Below are 18,773 nucleotides of genomic sequence, written 5' to 3'. Positions count from 1 at the left end.
TCACATACATTCTTTACTTAATTCTTTACATAAAGAATTAAATCTTGGTGAAATATTTGATGCTGTAGGACATAGAGTATCTTCAATGTTTTTCAGAGTTGATCGATATTTTGATTTTATAATCATCAATGCTATGTTCAGTAAAGTCGTGGGATGTAACACGGGCAAGCACTGCCAGAAACACCTTGGATTCATTACATGTTTGATTTTGAATTAATTTTTCATGTTCAGAAACCTTTTACTGTTGCCAAATTTTTCACAACCTCCACATTCAGGTACAAGACCCCATATGGGGTCATGACTCACAGTTTAAGAAGCATTGTCTATTGAACTATTGACTAGCCCACATCTCTCCACTTTTCTCATAAGAGTAACAATGGAATACTTGGTTGAATGTTTTGCTGAAAATCTGGATAAACTATATCTATATAATTCCCCTTATCTAACAGTTTAATCGTCAAAAACAAATAAAATTACTCTAGCATGACCTATTCCTGATGAAGCCATAATGGGTTCTTGTTGACCATTGCTTCATTTTTTGGGGGGAGTGGGCTAGGCAGTGGGGTTAAGTGATTTAACCAGGGTCACACAGCTAGTAAGTGTCAAGTGTCTGAGGCCAGATTTGAACTCGGGTCTTCCTAACTCCGGGGCCAGTGCTCTCTCCACTACGCCACCTAGCTGCCCCATTGCTTCATTTTCTAGATGCTCACTAACCTCATCTTTATTTGAGCTAAGGTATTAGCCGTAGATATTGCATTAATATGTTATCCTAACCAGATTATATTCACATTTTACAATGCCTTAACCCAGAGGAGTAAGTAATGTGGTAATTCCAGATTCTGTGATAGAACCACAAGATATAGTGGGGAGAATTTCAGTGCCCCTCATTTAGTTAGTCTGCCTATTTTAAGACTAGCCCTGCCTCCAAAGCCCTATTTAAAGGCTCAGCACTGAGATTAGTATCCAACAAAGCACGAAGAGCCATGAACTGAATGCCCTATTGGGCTGTACTTGGGTTGATAGGGTTTGGACTTGGAAGGTGCCTTAGAGATAGGGTTGTTCTGGTCAGTATTTATCAATTGGCCCAAAATTCAGCATACACTTTTAAGCTTAATCTGTATTATGAACACTTTCTCCATCACTTTTTTTTTAAGGCAATTGGGGTTAAGTGACTTGCCCAGGGTCACACAGCTAGTGTCAAGTGTTTGGTCTGAGGTCGGATTTGAACTCGGGTCCTCCTGACTTCAGGGCTGGTGCTCTATCCACTGCGCCACCTCGCTGCCCCTCCATCACTTTTTTAAGGCTAGACAATCAACAAAACAATAAATAAAACCCCTACTTATATCCTTTGACAATTTCTGATGTTGTTCACACCTCAAATTTTTTAAGTTGGCTCTCGAGCTGGTTCCAGCACACTCTTCTTCTTTTGTTTTTTTTCTTGGGGGCAATCAGGATAAAGTATAAAGGGTAAAGCCTAAAGTTACATAGCTAGAACGGGTCTGAAGCTGGATTTGAATGCAAATCCTCCTGACTTCAGGTCTGGTGTTCTATCTACTGCACCACCTAGTTGCCCCCAGCACACTCTTGTTTTAGAGATCATAAAATCCAACATCACATATTTTACAAAAAGAGGAAGGGCCCAGAAAGGGAAAGTGACTTGTCAAAAGTCACTGGAGTAGTAAGTAGTATAACTAGTATTCAAATCCAAGTTCTCATCCATCCACTCCTCTAAGGTGTTGGTTTGGTCCCATCCTCAATCCCATAGTTAGTCTAAAGCAATCTTGGGAAACCAGGCTTCAAACCTTAGGTCACTGAGTGTTTCCTGATCCAGAGAAGTCTTAGAAAGATAAGGGTTGGTTTTAAGTCTGATCTTAATGAATGCAAGTAGGTTATAACTGTTCCAATACAGATCCTTGAGCTCTAAACCAAATCACCTCCTCCTCTACCTCTACTCCCATCCCTTCACCCCTATCACATAAGCAGATCTAACTGCTCAGGGATAAACTAAAGTTGATTAACTAGTAGGAACTGGGGACATGAAGAAGCTGACAAGTTATGAACCATGTTGCATTTGTGTTAATGTCAGATTCTGAGATCATGACCTAGCATACTGATGCTCAAAAATATTTGTTGAATGGATTAATGAATGCTATAATATTCAGGTCAGCAAGATGGAAAAATGAAAATCTAACTATATTCCTCTTAGGTTTTTCAGAAGTAAAAATTCACTCTATTGATGTTTCCAGCAGTTCTCAGAGGATATGGTTATTTTATTGGACCATATAATGATTAATGTAGAAAACTCATTAATTCATTTTCATATACTGTTTTACATTTTCCCTGCATACGCTCCACATTCCAGACAAACAGGCCTAGAAACTCTTCTCCAAACTTGCCATTTCCTGCCTCTATAACCTTCTTATATTTCTTCTTATACCCCAACCCTGCTGGGGAACAAAGCAAGATAAACTGACAATCATCCCTGAGCCTGGGACTTTGACGGTATGGCTGGGGAACTCACTCCCACCTCCCTCTGTAAGGTAGATTTTCCCTAACAATTCTCTCCCCTCCTGGGATGTGATTTTTCTTTCAAGTTTTGTGAGTATTCTGTTTTCTGGGGGAAAGTGAAAAAAAAGCTGCCTTGTTTAACCACCCAAGTGGCTACCAGCTCCCAGTTTACTCACAATAACTCCTGGGGATTGTTCTTTAGCTCTCAAATAAACACTTATTTTTTCTATTAAATGTGGGGGCTTGGAACCCCAGATACATTGTACTGGCACAGTCCAAATTGAGTTTACAAAACCTTTATAACTTAGTTCTCCTCTTACGTATTTGTCCCCCACACCTTCTAATCTCCCTTACAGTAATGCTTTAAATCAGTTTAAAATACCTAAGAAAATAAACTATTTTTAAATATCCTCAGAAACTTAAAAAAGCCCTTTTACACCAACACTGTTAATATGCTCATTCCAAACTATTTATTTATTAATAATTAAAGTAGGTCCTCAAAGGACTTCAAATAGATAAACTTTTGTTTACTTTGTTCCTATATATACTTGAAAGTAAGAAAACTTCATTTCATTTTTAAAAAACTATGATTCAGATTTTTCATTAACTCAGGCTATACATGTACCCTATTATTTCAAATTCATGAAATTATACTAAAGTTGGAAAATTAATTTATACTTTAAGAAAAAAGAGAATAGAAAAACTAGAAAGAGCCCTGGATTCAGACTCAAAAGATGGACTCTGCCACTTATGAATTATGCATCCTTGGGCAAACAATGTAAACTCTCTGAACATCAGTTTCCTCATCTATAAAAATGCAAAAATATCTTGTCACCATAAAAAAACTATGACAAAACGAACTATTAGTATAATCATTAATGCTAAAATGAATAATAATCTGGAAGAAGAACTATTATACAACCCACCATAATCTAAAGGATGATTTTGGATTTAAGAAATAATAAACATCATATTATTATTATTATTAGTCTTTAAGGAATACAATAGAAAGTAAAATGGTTGCTCATAATTTACCTAATTCGGTACAATACCTTTGTTACACCTCATCTTCAGCAAAAAAAAAAAATAATAATTAAAATAAAATTTGGTAACCCAAATTACCAGTATTCTGTTCAATTCCCTAAAGATGCAGAGATCATCCTTTCATCCCCGTGGAATACAACATAAGGCAGTATTTGACCTGTTGCATTAATAAACTCCTTGTGTTTATCCCTTTTAACTTGTGTGCCCTTTCCCTCCTCTACCTATGCCTACCTCGGGTGCTATTAACTTGAAAAGAAAACAATTCGAAAGCCTGAGAATAAAAAAATATACTGACAATATGAATAATGGATGTTTGTGAAGCACCTTGGAAACACGTATCATTAGTATTATTCCGACAGCCATCACTTAGGCACCTTGCCTTGCTCATCGGATGTGTCCTTGAAAAGTGGCGTGTAAACTGAATCACATTTTGAGTGTGCTACTCATTCCAGGGAACTCTCCAATGAGTCCTGTCATTATGCAAACAGTCACTTCCCAATTTATCTATTTTGTAAATTTGCACTCTGGCATATTAGGCTTATATCAACGTGAGCATTGCAGGATTACTACTAGGGCATTTTCCTTATCTAGATGGATGGAATATGTGTTTATTAAGCACCACCTATGTGCCGGGCACTGTGCTAAGTACTTTACAAATATTATCTCATTTGATCCCATCTGATCCTATAAAAGTAAAATTGTCACTAGGAGGCTTTGAGCTAGGGGGTTTAAAGGGCAATCCAAAGCATGTCAGCCTCCTACTTAGAAGCTTTTATGACATTTACCAGTGGCAGTACAAAGCTTCTCAGTGTCCCACAGTGGAGTAAATACAGAGAAAGATTTACTCTGTCTGATCACTGAGACATGGGGGGAAGAGGGGAAGCAGTTAAGAAAAGCAAGAAAGGTAGGAACAAAATAAGTCATCGCAAACTAGACCTATTTTCTTCCAATAATCTCCCAGGAAACAGCCTCTGCCTTGCTAGGATCTGATTACCCGTTGCAGGCCTCAGACCATAGCCATTATTGTTTTAACATTCCTACCTTCCTCTTTATCCCAGCATGAACCAGGGTATATGGGATGCTGGAGAACCTGACCTTGCTTGGGGATAAACAGACAGTTTCACACTAAACAATCTCAAAGGCAGAAGCGAAAAAACAGTGATTAGAACATAAAGCAGAGAGCCCTGGAGGTGTGATCATGTGTAATAATGTGTGGTGCTGCACGTGGCTAGCCCATAGAGCTTGAGATTCATTTCCATGTAATCCCCTCCTCTCCCAGCAAAGTCTTTGATTTGATATTTTTGTTTTCAACTTTGTAATTCACGTGATTAATACCTGACCTTCATACAAAAGAACACTAAGTTATTTATACTGACATTTAGAAAATAATAAGAATAATAGACTAATAGAAACATCATGAAGGGATACACCTTTGTTATTACCAGTTGAGCTAGTCTTCCATTCTCATGCAGACTTTCTATTTCTTATCCCTAATAAGCTCCATCGTGAAGGGAAGTAAACTTCCTTAACAATGAGCTCCCCAGAGTGCTTGCTGTAATGGAATTTTGTTGTAATGGGTACACTCCTAGAAATCCCTTTTTCAGTATGTAGGAACAGAAAAGGAAACTGACTCCCAGTAGTAGCAATTTTTTCAGCAGAAAAGCAGTGCTTCAAGCCAGTGCTTGAACCCATTATTATAAACTATCCCCTCTTCTTTGCTTATCTAAATATTTGCATTTTGGGGAATATTGTGTTGATTTGTTTTGGTCACCAATTTGAAAACTTAGCTAGCTTTCTTAGACAAAGGTAGTACGAATGAGGAAAGAGGAAAGGGAAAATTGTTGTTTGGTATCAGAAAACAAACAAACAAACAAACCTCTGAGAAGTGACAGGGAGCCCCTGGAGTTTATTGAGTAGGCAGGATGATATAGTCTGACCTGCACTTTAGGAAAATCACTTTAGTGGCTGAATGGAAGATGGATTAGAATGGAAAGAATCTTGAGGCAAACAGACATACAAATAAGCTATTGCAATAGTCCAAGCATGAGGTGACGAGGGCCTGCATTAGAGCAGTAGAAGTATTAGAGGAAAGAAGGGGACATATTAGAGAGATGTTGCAAAGGTGAAATCGGTAGGCCCTGGCAACAGATTGAATTTGGGGATAAGAGGTAGTGAGGAGTTGAGTGAGGATGACACCTAGGTTGCAAGCCTGAGGGATTCAGAGGATGGTATTGCCATCTGCACTAATAGGGAAGTTAGAAGGTGGGGGAGGGTTGAGGAGGATGGATAATGAGTTCAGTTTTAGACGTGTTGAGTTTGATGTCTACTAGCCATCCAGTTTGAGATGTCTGAAAGGCAATGGGAGATTCAAAATAGAAGGTTAGCAGATAAGTTAGAATAGGATAAGAAGATTGGGATCAGCATAGAGATGGAATCTAATAAAGTCACCAAGCAAAGTGGTATAGAGAGAAGAAAAGAGGGCCCAGGACAGAGCCCTAGGATTAAAAGGCATGACCTGGATGAGGATATAGCCAAGTAGACTGAGAAAGAGTGGTCAGATAGATAGAAGGAGAACTACAAGACAGTGGTGTCCTGAAAATCTAGAGAGAAGAGAGTATCAAGGAGAAGAGGCTGATCAGTGATTTCAAAGGCTGAAGAGAGGTAAAGAAGAATGAGGACTGAGAAAGGAGGAAGAACCCAGCTTTCCAGGTTCACCCTTTACCTCTTCCCTTATGCTTCTTGAAGAGTATAGTAAGAGAAAAGGTCTCTACTTTTCTCTCCTACCCTACCCATTTGCTCCCTCAAGCCCTTCCTAGGAAGGAATTGCTGAAATCATCCCAGCAGAAATGAGATCTGCCAAGTTACGAGGACCTGAAGAATTTCCTTACAATATAGAGAAACTTCTGAAGGGGCAAAAACATCAGGGCTTGAGTGACTCCCCAAAGGAAACAGAATAAAAAAGATCTGGAGGGGATCAACTGGGACTGTGTTTAAAAGTCTTCTATCTTTATTGGGTAAATCTTCCTGGAACTGCTGTAATGGAAAGCCCTCTTTCTTTCTAGGGGAGAGCCAATTTGTCACAGATAAAGCTTCTGGGGGTGAGATAACTAGCTCTCATAATCAAGATTATTAATATGTAGCTGCCATTGCAAGAGTCCATTCCAACATTTAACACTAGCTACCAAAGGATGAAATGGGAGATGGAAAACTCAGTCAATGTGATGGTAGTGACCTTAATTTTGGACCTGCTTAGCAATAAAATAGGTACCTTAATCAAAGTCAGCCCAAAAGAAAGCAGTATAAGCTGTCAAGACTATGATGGTGGTTGCCATGGTAATGGATTTAACTGAATTATCTTGAATAAGTATCAACTGTGGTTAAAGCAGACTTCTTCCCCTGCAATGGGAGAAGAGGACCAATATAATCGATTTGTCAGTCAGAGGCAGATTAAGAACCACTTGGGTTCTCATGCCAAACTGATCTTTCAAAGATGAATGCTCCTATTGGCATGAAGAGTGTTGTTGGACAGAAATAGCTGACTTATTCTTAGTTAAAGAGAATCATGCAATCTCATGGCCACTGCAGCAGAGTATCATCATCCAATGTATGAAATCATGATGGATCCAGTCCCAATCTCTCCCCTTCTGATATGGGTGTCAATGCGATTATTTAATTCAATAGAAGGTATATAGTATTTCCAATAGGCACTAACATGTCCCACAAATAGGTACTCCAAAGAGTGGTGAAAGACATCAGCAAAATTCTACCATTGGTCCTGACTCTAAATGACATATTAGTTGACTTCCATTTTTGTTCTCTCCAAAGCCCAAACTACTCAGTCAAATGTGGTCACTGCCCTGGAATCAGCATAGATGAAAATCTTTTCTGCCCTGGATCTCAAGTCTCTCCTGCATTTTAGTAATGTGGCTTGAAGTTCTGCCTATGGGTAGGATTGCTAAGATCCCCTTTTTTCAGGATATCTCCAGTTACCGGATTAATGGCCACCAAAATCCAATTACATGTGCCTCTCTCATCAATGAACCAGGCAAAATGACATTCTTTATTGTCCAAGTCCTTACTGGAGAGGACCCAATGGACTAGCAGAAGAAGCAAAGCTCTGGGACTAGGGGCTTTTAATACTCCTAATTCTCTGGACAATTGAATTCCGAAGATGACTTCCTTGCCTCTTTTAATGGAAACCATCTGAACCTACATAAAATATATGTTATTTCAATCATAAGGACCTTGAGGTAATCACAACCTCCTTTTCTTAGTTTCTTCATCTGGAAAATGAGGTAGTTACCCTACCTACCTCACAGGATTACTCAAAGGATGAAAATAGATATGACAGCACTTTTTAAAAAATTTAAATATCTATAACTATAAGAATTTATGAGAAGAAAAATTACCTTTTGGGCTCAAACATTTCCTAAAGAAAATTTTTTAAAGTTTTGACATGAAAATAGGAATTTATGATTGGTAATATTTTTTTGAAAAAAAAGATAGAAATTTTAAATATTCATAGGGCTATTTAAAAGTCAGTCTCTTGGTAATGGCTAATTGTCTTCAAAAGTATAATACTTAATTTTCAGATCAGTCTTCCTTCTTCCTTCCTTCCCCACCCCCAACACACATTTGAAATGATTTATGTTTTGTTTCCTATCTTCTGGGCATAATCTAAGATTGTATTTCCCATGCTCACAATCATCTCTTCCTCTGAATGCACAAAAGAATGAACCGTCTGTTTGTACAGGGCCTTGGAGCAAGCCTCTTATTCTTCCACTCCAAAGATTCTGGTTAGTATGCTCTCAGGGCCATCTGGCTACTCCAGGTTTTCTTAGCACATTTAAAACAGTATGGTCCAAGAACCTACTAGGCCAGTGACCAATTTCAAGACCTACTATTTATTTCTTATTGCCCCAAAATAATTAATTTCCAAACTCAAAGTAAACTTTAAAAAAATTATGAGCATGGATATACTTACTGGACGTATGTGTGTATACATTTACATATATATGTATATACATACACATGAAGATTGTGTATGATTTATTTTATACTTTTTTGCTTGTTTACATCATCTTATACTTACTATAGGATCTTAGATCCAGAGATGAAAATGAGTTCAGAGGAAATATGACACAATCCCCCAATTTTACAGATGAGGAAAGTGTGACTCAGGGATGCTTTATTCAAAGTCACACAGATAGCAAGTACAAAAGATAGAATCTGAACTCATATCCTCATGATTCTAGAGTCAGTGCTCATTCCACTGTGCTACACCCTCTCTTCCTATAGTATCAGCATAGCCCTAAGCATGGAGTGTGTGCTTAATAAAACATAATCAATGATATATTTGCTGACTTGAGCCAAGCCTTAGGTAGTTCTGCTCAGTGCAAGTTTCTTAAAATCAGTCAGTCAATAAACATTTATTAAGTTCCTACTGCGTACCAGGAATTATGCTGAGCCCTGAGGATACAAAGAAAAGCAAAGGCAGTCCCTGATCTCAAGGAGCTCACAATCTAGTGGGGGAGACAAGATGTGAACAATTATGTACAATTGTATACAAACAAGATGTAGATATATGCAATAAATATGAAATAATCAAGAGAGGGAAGGTGCTAATATTAAAAGGGATTGGAAATATTTCCTTAGAAGGTAGGATTTTAGTGGGGAATTGAAAGCAGTCAGAGAAGCTGGGAGGCAGAGATGAGGAAAGAGAGCATTTTAGGCATGGGGAGAGCCAGAGAAAAGGCCTGGAACCTAGAGATAGAACGTCTGTCCGGGGAACATCAAGGAGACCAGTGTCTCTGAACTGAAGAGTATGTTGGGGGGCAAGAAGTGGGGTGTATAGTATAAGAAGATTGCAAAAGAGGGAGGCTAGGTTATAAAGATTTTTGAATGCAAAACAGAAGATCTTATATTTGACCCTGGAGGTGATAGGGAGCCACCAAAGTTTACTGAGTAGGACAGTGACATGGACTTATGCTTTTCAAGGAAAATCACTTTGGAGTCTAAGTGGAAAATGGACTGGAGTGGGGAGAGACTTGTGACAGGCACACCAACCAGCAGGCTATTGTAATAGTCCAGGCATGAGGAAATAAGGGCATTATCTATACTTTCTATACTATCTATATATAATTCTAGGGTGATATCAGAGGAGAGAAGGCGTATTTGAGAGATGTTGCAGAGGTCAAATCTCTATACTTCGCTAAAATAGGAATAAAGTATTGTATTCGTTTATATCTCATTAGCATTGTTTGTTGCCTATGATAGATGCTTACTAAACGTTTATTAAATAATTGAATGAATCTTTAACATTTGGACCTTAGTTCTATTAGGGCACAGTAGTAGGGCACAAGAGTGTTGGTGCATGGTGACTAGTGGTCAGTTTGCAATGTCTAAGATTGTGTTGTAAAAATGTCTCCAATTGCCAATGTCCTTTTTGCAGTCCTATTAATACCCTCTACTCCTTTTTTTTACATTAGACCTAAAATTTCTTCTCTTTAACTTCCACTGCATCTACCCTCTGGAGCCAAGCAGAACACATCTAGTACTCTTTCACATAACAACCTTTCAAACACTTGAAAATAACTATCATTCCCTCTAGCCCCTACACACACACACACCAGTCTTTTCTTGTATGACTTAAATGGCCCCTGTTCCTTCAACTACTCTTCATGTGGCATAATCCCAAGGCCCTCTACTATCATGGTCATCCTGTTCCGCACAATCTCCACCTTATTAATGGCCCTCCTGAAATGCATTGACCAGGATGGAACACAAGGTGGTCTGTTCAAGGCCTAGCATAGCAGGACCGTCACCACCCAAATCCTAGACACTATGGGTCTGTTAATGCATGCTGAAATTCCAGTAGCTTTTAAAATTTGAATTATTATTATGATATGTTGATTTATATTGAGTTTGCAGTTCACTACCTTTCCCACTGAGTCCTTAAAAAACAAACAGAAAATAACAACTGCCATTTGTTCCTGCCTTCTCCCATTTTTGGAACTGGGATTTTTTGTTTTTTTTATCTAAGGATAATCGTCCCTAGTGGAATAAGATCTGGGTGTAGAGAAAGGAAGACTGATTTCAAGTCCTGTGTCTGACAAAAGGTTCCAATACCTGTGAGACCATGGGCAAGTCATTTAAAGTTTTAGTGTCCTAGGTAGAGCTCCAAGACTAGAACTTACAGGCATGTTGTCAGTTGGTATTGGTGGAAGGACTGAGTTTCCTATACTGGTGAAATCATAGAAGTGCACCAAAAAAAAAAAAAAAAAGGATGAACAAGACACTGTGTGTGTCTGGAGATACAAAGACAAAATGAAAAATAGTCCTTGTCCTCAAAGAGCTTATATTTCTTTGAGAGGATACAATATGTAAATAGATAAGAATGGTATGATTATTTGAGGAAGGAAGAGAGTGACCTAACTGGGATGATCAGGAAAGGCTTCCTGTTGGAGGTGACTTAGAAGTTGAGTCTGAACAGGAAGTCATAGGTTCTGAGGCAAAGGTGTGATAGGAAGTGATTACAATCATGTGAGATAATCGGTGCAAAGGTGTGGAAGTGGGAGATGAATTACCAAGAAAGGGGAAAAGTAAGTAGGCCATTTTGGCTAAAACATAAAGCATATAGGAGGGAATATTTTTTTTGGTGAGGCAATTGGGGCTAAGTGACTTGTCCAGAGTCACACAGCTAGTGAGTATTATGTGTCTTAGGCCAGATTTGAACTCAGGTCCTCCTGACTCCAGGGCTGGTGCTCTATTCACTGTGCCACCTAGCTGACCCAGAGGGGAGTAATTTTAAATAAACCTGGAAAGGAAGGCTGGTGCCAGATTAAGAAGGGCCTTGAATGTACTTCAACAGTTAGATTTATTGTTTAAGAAGATTATTTTGTTGGCAAAGATTGAATATAGAGACGAGAGAATGTAAACTAGTAGTCCAAATAAGAAATCTAAGCAAAAGGTGACGAAAGCTTAAACTAGGCCACAGCCAAGAGAGGATGAATGAGACATATGTTGTGAAGGTAGAATTGACAAGACTTGAAAACTGATTAAATGTGAGGAGAGAGGCGAAGGGAAGTGTCAAGGATGATGCCAAAGTTGCAAAGTTTAGGGCTCTTAGGATCATAAATTTAAATTTGGAAGAGACCCTTGAGTAATCTCCAGTATCTTTATTTTATAGATGAGAAAACAGATCTAGAGACATAGATTTACGTATAGTATGGCTAAGTATACCTAAGCACATGCCAATGCCTCAAAATAAAACTGGTGTTTTGTGTCTCATTTTTTTGAATTCATATTTTAAAGTAGTTCAGTGGTTAATTTTTTTTTAAATTAAGTTGACAAGTTTTCATTTCTTTAGTTTGATTTGATTGAGTATTCAATAACTGTTCAGCTTAAAGAACTGAAAAATGAAAGTCCTTGAGTGCACACCCTAATGAAGCATGCTATGCATGGCTATATCTAGGGAGGTAAAGGATCTTGCTGAAGGTCTCATGGAAAGCAAATGGCAGAGCTGGTGTTTGAACAGATTTACTCTGATTCCAAATCCTACACTCTTTCCATGACTTAACAGTGTCTTCCTTTTAACTTGTCAATATTTTCAGATCCTGATTGTGTCTTCCTGTGTGCTTGCGATCCTTCTTGGCTTTGTGTTATTTGCAAATCTGATCGAACATGCCATTTATGGTTTTGTCCAACTCGCTGATACATACATCCAACTACAATATTATCCTCTATGGGGCATAAAGAGGTGAAAATCTCACAAGAAAAAGGAATGGCTGGATTATGATTAGCACACTCATATCGATGAGATTATATATGCACTGAAATATATATAGCCTTGTTGTAGTTGTTGAAGTTGTTTCAGTCATGTCTGACTCTTCATGACCCCATTTAGGGCTTTCTTGGCAGAGATTCTGGAGTGGTTTGCCATTTCCATCTCTAGTTCATTTTACAGATGAGGAACTGAGGCAAACAGGGTTAAGTGCCTTGCCCAGGGTCACACAGCTAGAAAGTGTCTGAGGCCAGATTTGCACTCAGAAAGGTAAGTCTTCTTGCCTTTAAGGCTAGCAGTCTATTCACTACACCACCTAGCTGCCCCATACATAGGGCTTACAGAAAGATTAATAAACAGATGATGAACTGTTTTGGTCATAACAACTCATGAAATCATCTATTAGGGGGCTGCAATCTGTATAGGTGGAAGGAATACTCACATCATTTCAATCAAGGAACTTTAGAGAGATTAGAATAAAGCACATAGAGCCACTCAGTTTTAGCAATAATTCCTAATATTGTAAAACCAGTGTTGCCTTTGCCTAATTCCATGACCTGAAGTGAAAATGAAATTCTTATTTAAGTAGTTGTACTAAAAAGTGCAATACCACTTTTCTGGGTGGGTTTCTAAGTGGCTGACTCTTTCTATTAGCTTCTCTCTACAACACCCCAAGCAACCGAACCCACCCCAAGCAAGGTATCCCAGGAGTTATTCATTTGTTGAGTGCCTTTCTGAAAGCAGTTAAATCCCGTGGACCAGAATTACTGTGAACTTCCCAGTTTTAACCCAGAGAGGGAAAGATACTCAGATGGGAGAGAATGCATGTGCTAACAGCAAAATTGATATCAGCCAGGCTGGTTTTGTTTGTTGGTTTGGTTTTGTCTATTTATTAAAGAGGTTTTTCATTTGCGTGCCCATGAGTACGTGTAAAACTTGGGAATATGAACATTTCTTCCACTTATGGATCCCCAAGGAGCTAGCGACTTTGGCTGCTTAGATTTTATCAAAATGTTAAAACCAAAATTCACCAACTTACAAGTGATAACTGGAGTTTATGTCAAGAAAGCCCAACACCTAGTACCAACCCTGCTCATGTCCTTTATAGGAATATTAATTACAGTTGACTTTCTAATAATAACATATTTGTCCCCTCACCTGTACACCAGAGAGGTCTAAAATAACAATGAAGTTGCAAAGGGAAGTTAGTTTGTAAGGGAACTTTGTCAGTTTCTATTCCCTTTTTCTTTTTCCCTTCTAGACCCTGACTGCACCTGCCCCATTTGCAGATGAAACCAGCTGCCAGTGCCAAGCCCCCCATGAAAAATTGACCATTGCTCAGGCCCGCTTGGGAACGCCAGGTGAGGCCACACTTCATCTTATTCACAGAACATTGGCTGCCTTGAAAGACACCAGGGCCAAACAAAGGAAAACAGGGAAGGCATTTCATTATCTGAGTCACCCCCTTAGGATTTCTAGATGATGCTTCAAGGCCAAAGTGCAAAAGAATAACAATGATAAGAGCGCATAAGACAAATTTTCAATCAACAGCATGTAATGTATAGAGTAAAGGGCCAATTTTAACAAAATGTCTTGAAAGTGAGCAAATTTGGAATCTGCTAAACAGATGCACCCATCTGCTAAGCAAATACATTCACTCGTTCATCACGGTGTTAGGCACTGAGGATTTTAAAAATAAAATGACATTAGCCATTCCCTCTAATACTGTGCAATGAAGAGACAAGCTGCTCCCCATAGAATGCGGTAAAAAGACCACTAGATTTGGGATCATTCAAATCCCCATTCTGCTATTGCCTGTATGATTTTAGACAAGTCACTTAATCTCTCAGTTTCCTCATGTATAAAAGTGTCCCTTTCTGGCTTCTAAATATATCATTCTAAAATCAAACAATTAAGTGAACAGTAAGGAAATGAGCTAAAATGAAAAACAATTAAATAACAATAAAACAGATGATTGATTGCCAAAATGAATGATATAGGCAGGAAGTCCTACAGAAATTCAGAGAATGTAGAGGTCAGTGTGGCCTTGATGTGGTTAGCGAATGCAGGATGTAAATTGACCTTTGAAGGACAAGTAAGATTTGGATAGACAGAGAGAAAAGGGAAGACATTTCAGATGATGGGAATAGTATCAGGAAATTGGGACTGAAGTAAGAATGAATGTGGCATGTGTCAGGTAGAGTAAGGCAACCAGCCTGTCTAAAGCCGAGCTCCAATGATTTGAGAAGTTCTCCTGGTTGGGTAGCAATGGGAAAGAAGTTTGGATAGCCTTTTTTTTCAAGTTTTGAAACCTTGTTCACCAATTAACGTTAGTGGACAAAGGATAACATAGATCAACTATTCCCACAAGATACTGCAAACAAACAAAAACCCTCACTGTAATTAAAGGGATGAATGATGTTTAACTAAACTCCAATGAGGCAATATCTGATTTTTATGAAAGAGTATAAGTAAATTATCAGAAGCATCAGAAACAAAAATTTAGATTATAGCACCAAAAACACCCCAACCCTCCTTCTGTCAAAAAAAAAAATACTTACAGTCTGATTCAAATCAAAGGGATTAGACTAAAATTAAGTTCTGGAGGTTTTAGCGGTTATGCTGCTTTTATTTTGGGGAAGAAACAGTGATGAAAAGATGAACGTGTAGAGGTACAACTCCCATATTACCACCACTGAGCTGGAAAAGGATTCTAGAACTCATCTGACTCCCTTTTCCAAGCACAAAGTCTGTGGAGCATAGAACCGAAGATTAGCTAAATCTCAATTAAAAAAAAAAAAACCAAAAACCACTTTCCTTAAGAAGGTGGAGAGGGCATATATTTGGCATTTAATGAAGTATATTACACATAGACTTTCAGTGAAATTTGCAACTCAACCTGAACATATAATTCTATTTTTTAAATATCTATAAAGAATTATACATCTTAACAATAACCCTAAAGAAGTAGCAGACACACAAAAAGGTGGAATCAAGTTACAGATAGGTACCTCTCCAAGGGTTCCATTATCTTGATACCCTGATTCAAGGTCTGGAGAACCATTAACTCCAAGCCAAGTGGGAGGAGGAAGGGAATGTGTAGGTAGCTTCAACTTCTCAACTCTCCTAGAGGAGAGCTTTGATTTTGGCACATTGTCAGGGGGAGAAAAGGAAGAACTTCATCCAAAGGCTCCACTAGAGAAAAGAGAGGAAAAGAAACAACATAAGAATGGAAATCCTGTTTGTGGTGTCCTTACCTTCTCCCCTCTGCATCTGATACATCACCTTCTATAAGTCTTTGAATATTGTACAGTGATCCCTGGATGGGGGATTGGAATCCCTCATGGTGACTCTGAGGGGCAGGGTATAAACTGAGGAGGCTTTAGAGAAGGACAGAATAGAGAGCTGGGGGAGACTGAAAGAGAGTTAAGCAGGAAGCTGTGGGCCAGCTAGGTGGCACAGTGGATAGAGCACCGGCCCTGGACTCAGGAGGACCTGAGTTCAAATCCGGCCTCAGACACATAACACTTACTAGCTGTGTGACCCTGGACAAGTCACTTAACCCCAATTGCCTCACCAAAAAAGCAAAAAAAAAAAAAAAAAAGCAGGAAGCCGTATGCCAGATCAGAGAAACTAGCTCAGAAAAGTTCTGCAGACAGAATTCTGGATATATCAGGTTGGTATTCAGATGGTATATGAGGAGAGTAGATTTGATCTGAAACCAAAGCATTGGTTTATAGATTGTCTAGGTGGAAAAGATACTGCTTTCTTAAAATACTAAAGAGAAAATAAGGCCCAGCTTTGGACTTGAGGGTGGAAATAGGGTCACCCAGAAAAAAAGAAACCTCAGGATTCTACTAGGTTTAAGGCCAAAGGAGTTAAGCTCTCAACATAAATGGATCAATGCTTTGAACAGGTTGCAAAGTAATGGAATCTCATAAGATTATGTACCTGTAATTCATTTAAGTCGTGTATCTTTTATACTTTAAGACTCCCTCCCTTGGTAACAAAATAGGTATGTGCCATAAATTGCCTGTTTATATACTATACTTTGGTGTGTGTCCTATGATGGTAATGCTGACCTCCTAGAGAAGTGAGGAGGGGGAGCAGCTAGGTGGATAGTGGCAGAGTGGATAGAGTGCCAGCCCTGGCGTCAGGAGGATCTGAGTTCAAATCTAGTCTCAGACACTTGACACTTACTAGTTGTGTGACCCTAGGCAAGTCACTTAATCCCACTTGCCTCACCAAAAGGAAAAAAAAAAGTGAGGAAGGAAGGGTCTTCCAAGTGAGGAATAAAAGAACATGAATCTCAAGAGAAAAACCCTCCTTTTACCTCAGGTGGAAGCACTAGAAAGAGAAATGACAATGAGGATCAAATGAAATAATATTTAAGTGCTTGGCACAGTACCTGGCACATAGTAGACTACTAATAAATGACTGTTTCCTTTCTTCTTTGTCTTTGTCTTCCTTCCTTCCTTCCTTCCTTCCTTCCTTCCTTCCTTCCTTCCTTTCTCCTTTTCTTCCTGAGTTCAGATCTGTCCTCAGACGTATGTTAGCTGGGTGACCCTTGGCAAGTCATAACCTCTGTTTGCCTCAGTTTCCTCATATATAAAATAAGGATAATAATAGCACCTCCCTCACAGGGTTGTTGTGAGGATAAAAAGAGATAATATTTTAAAGCATTTTGGAAACCTTAATAGCTATTATCATTATCATCATTATTAGACATGTACCCCAAAGAGATCAAAGGAAGAAGGAAAGGACCCATATGCACAAAAATATTTATAGCAGCACTTTTTGTTATGACAAAGAATCAATTAATCAACAAGTATTTATTAAGCACCTTCTATATACCAGGCTACTACTATGTACTGTTCTAGGTGTTAGAGATACAAATACAGACAATGAGATGATCTCTACTCTCATTGAGCTTATATTCTAACGGGGAAGACGATTCACACAGGAAAAATAAGACATAAATAAGTACACATTTTGACAAAGTAGCTAAATATGTGACACAAGCTCAGTTGGTATAATTTGTATAGACAACACTAGACTGGGTCTGATCACACCTAACAAGGCGGTATCTTGCATCCCCAGTCCCGGCTTACTAAGTCAGGGTTACTGGAGCTACCTAAGCCGCAAACCTAGATTGAAACAAGAACCTATGAATGGAACCCTGTCCCCAAATTGCAAAATGATGGAAACTCAAGGCAAACTCTGTGGTTGCTGCTGTCCAATGCCTCCTATCTCTGCTAATCTCTCCCTTGAATTCATTCCACCGATGTATACCAAGCGCTCTTTCATACACCAATGGCTAGGTTTTGTGTCCACCAAACCACTCATGTGCCCCTAGTGTTCCTACTTCCCAGCATCTCTAAATAGTGCAATAGAAATTATGGTGTCAATTATTTTCTGCTCCCCTCAGTCGTTCTACACAGAAGCAAAATGGGTCCCAGGCAGTATGTTGTACATGTAAGCCCCTTCCTGGGCTCACTCTCACCTCCAACCCTTCAAGCATCCTATTGTTCCTGCTATAGACTTGTAGTCTGATGATCTGGTTTCAAGTCCTAGTTCTAACACTAACTTCATGACTCCGGGTAACTTACTTAACATGTTTGAGGCTCCATTTACTCATCGGCAAAATAGGGATAATAATACTTGTACTGCCTACCTCAGAGGATTGTTGTAAAATAGATAACATGGAATAGTGGCCAGAGAGATGGACTTGGAATTAGGAAGACCAGAGTTCAAATCCTGGCTCATACTCATACTAGCTGTGGGACCCTGAATAAGTCTTCTTGCTTCTCTAAACCTTCATCTGTAAAATGAGGATAATAATAGCACCTACCTCACAAGGCTTGTCTGAGAGCCAAGTTAGATAATGTACATATAGTGCTATTATACATATAGGGTGAGATACACACACATCCATAATTCTAACCTTCTGCTTGGGTCAGGGAGGGGAGAAGGGAGAGAATTCATAACCGAAAATAAAATAAAATTGATTTTTTAAAAAAGATAACATATAAAGTACTTTGTTAACCTTAAAATGCCATATAAATGCAAGCTACTATTATTAAAGTACAATTAGAAAGTGTCACATAACTGTAACTACTATTGCTAATATACATTGTATAACCAACCCCATTTTTTGCATTACATATGTTGATCAGCCTTGCATCATACAATTCAGAATTAAGAGCTTCCCATGTGATGTATGAAGAAACTAGGGTCCAGAGAATATTAATAACATATGTTAAGGTCACACTGATAGTATTTAGAAGAGTGGGATTCAAATAAAAGCCCTATGATTCTGAATTCCCCTTCTCTTCACTCACATAGCCACTACCCTATTCAAGCTCTTATCTCTCACCTAGAAGGCAACAGCCTCCCAGTTGGTCTCCCTACTTCAAGGGAGACCATTGTAATCCATCCT

At 38.7% G+C, this 18,773-nt stretch overlaps 1 protein-coding gene across 1 annotated transcript in view; it reads left to right on the top strand.

Moving 5' to 3' along the window:
* The window catches only part of PCYT1B (phosphate cytidylyltransferase 1, choline, beta), a 99,509-nt gene that overhangs the window by 24,142 nt on the left and 56,594 nt on the right, over window positions 1–18,773 (top strand). Inside the window, exon 2 of the mRNA XM_027845463.1 lies at window positions 13,596–13,695. Within this exon, the coding sequence (XP_027701264.1) occupies window positions 13,596–13,695 (100 nt within the window). The remainder of the gene's footprint in view (window positions 1–13,595; window positions 13,696–18,773) is intronic.

The sequence above is a fragment of the Vombatus ursinus genome, unplaced genomic scaffold (genome assembly GCF_900497805.2).
Source record: "Vombatus ursinus unplaced genomic scaffold, bare-nosed wombat genome assembly UNPS02014962.1, whole genome shotgun sequence".
Classification (NCBI taxonomy): Eukaryota; Metazoa; Chordata; class Mammalia; order Diprotodontia; family Vombatidae; genus Vombatus; species Vombatus ursinus.
This window is presented reverse-complemented; position numbering and strand designations above follow the sequence as displayed.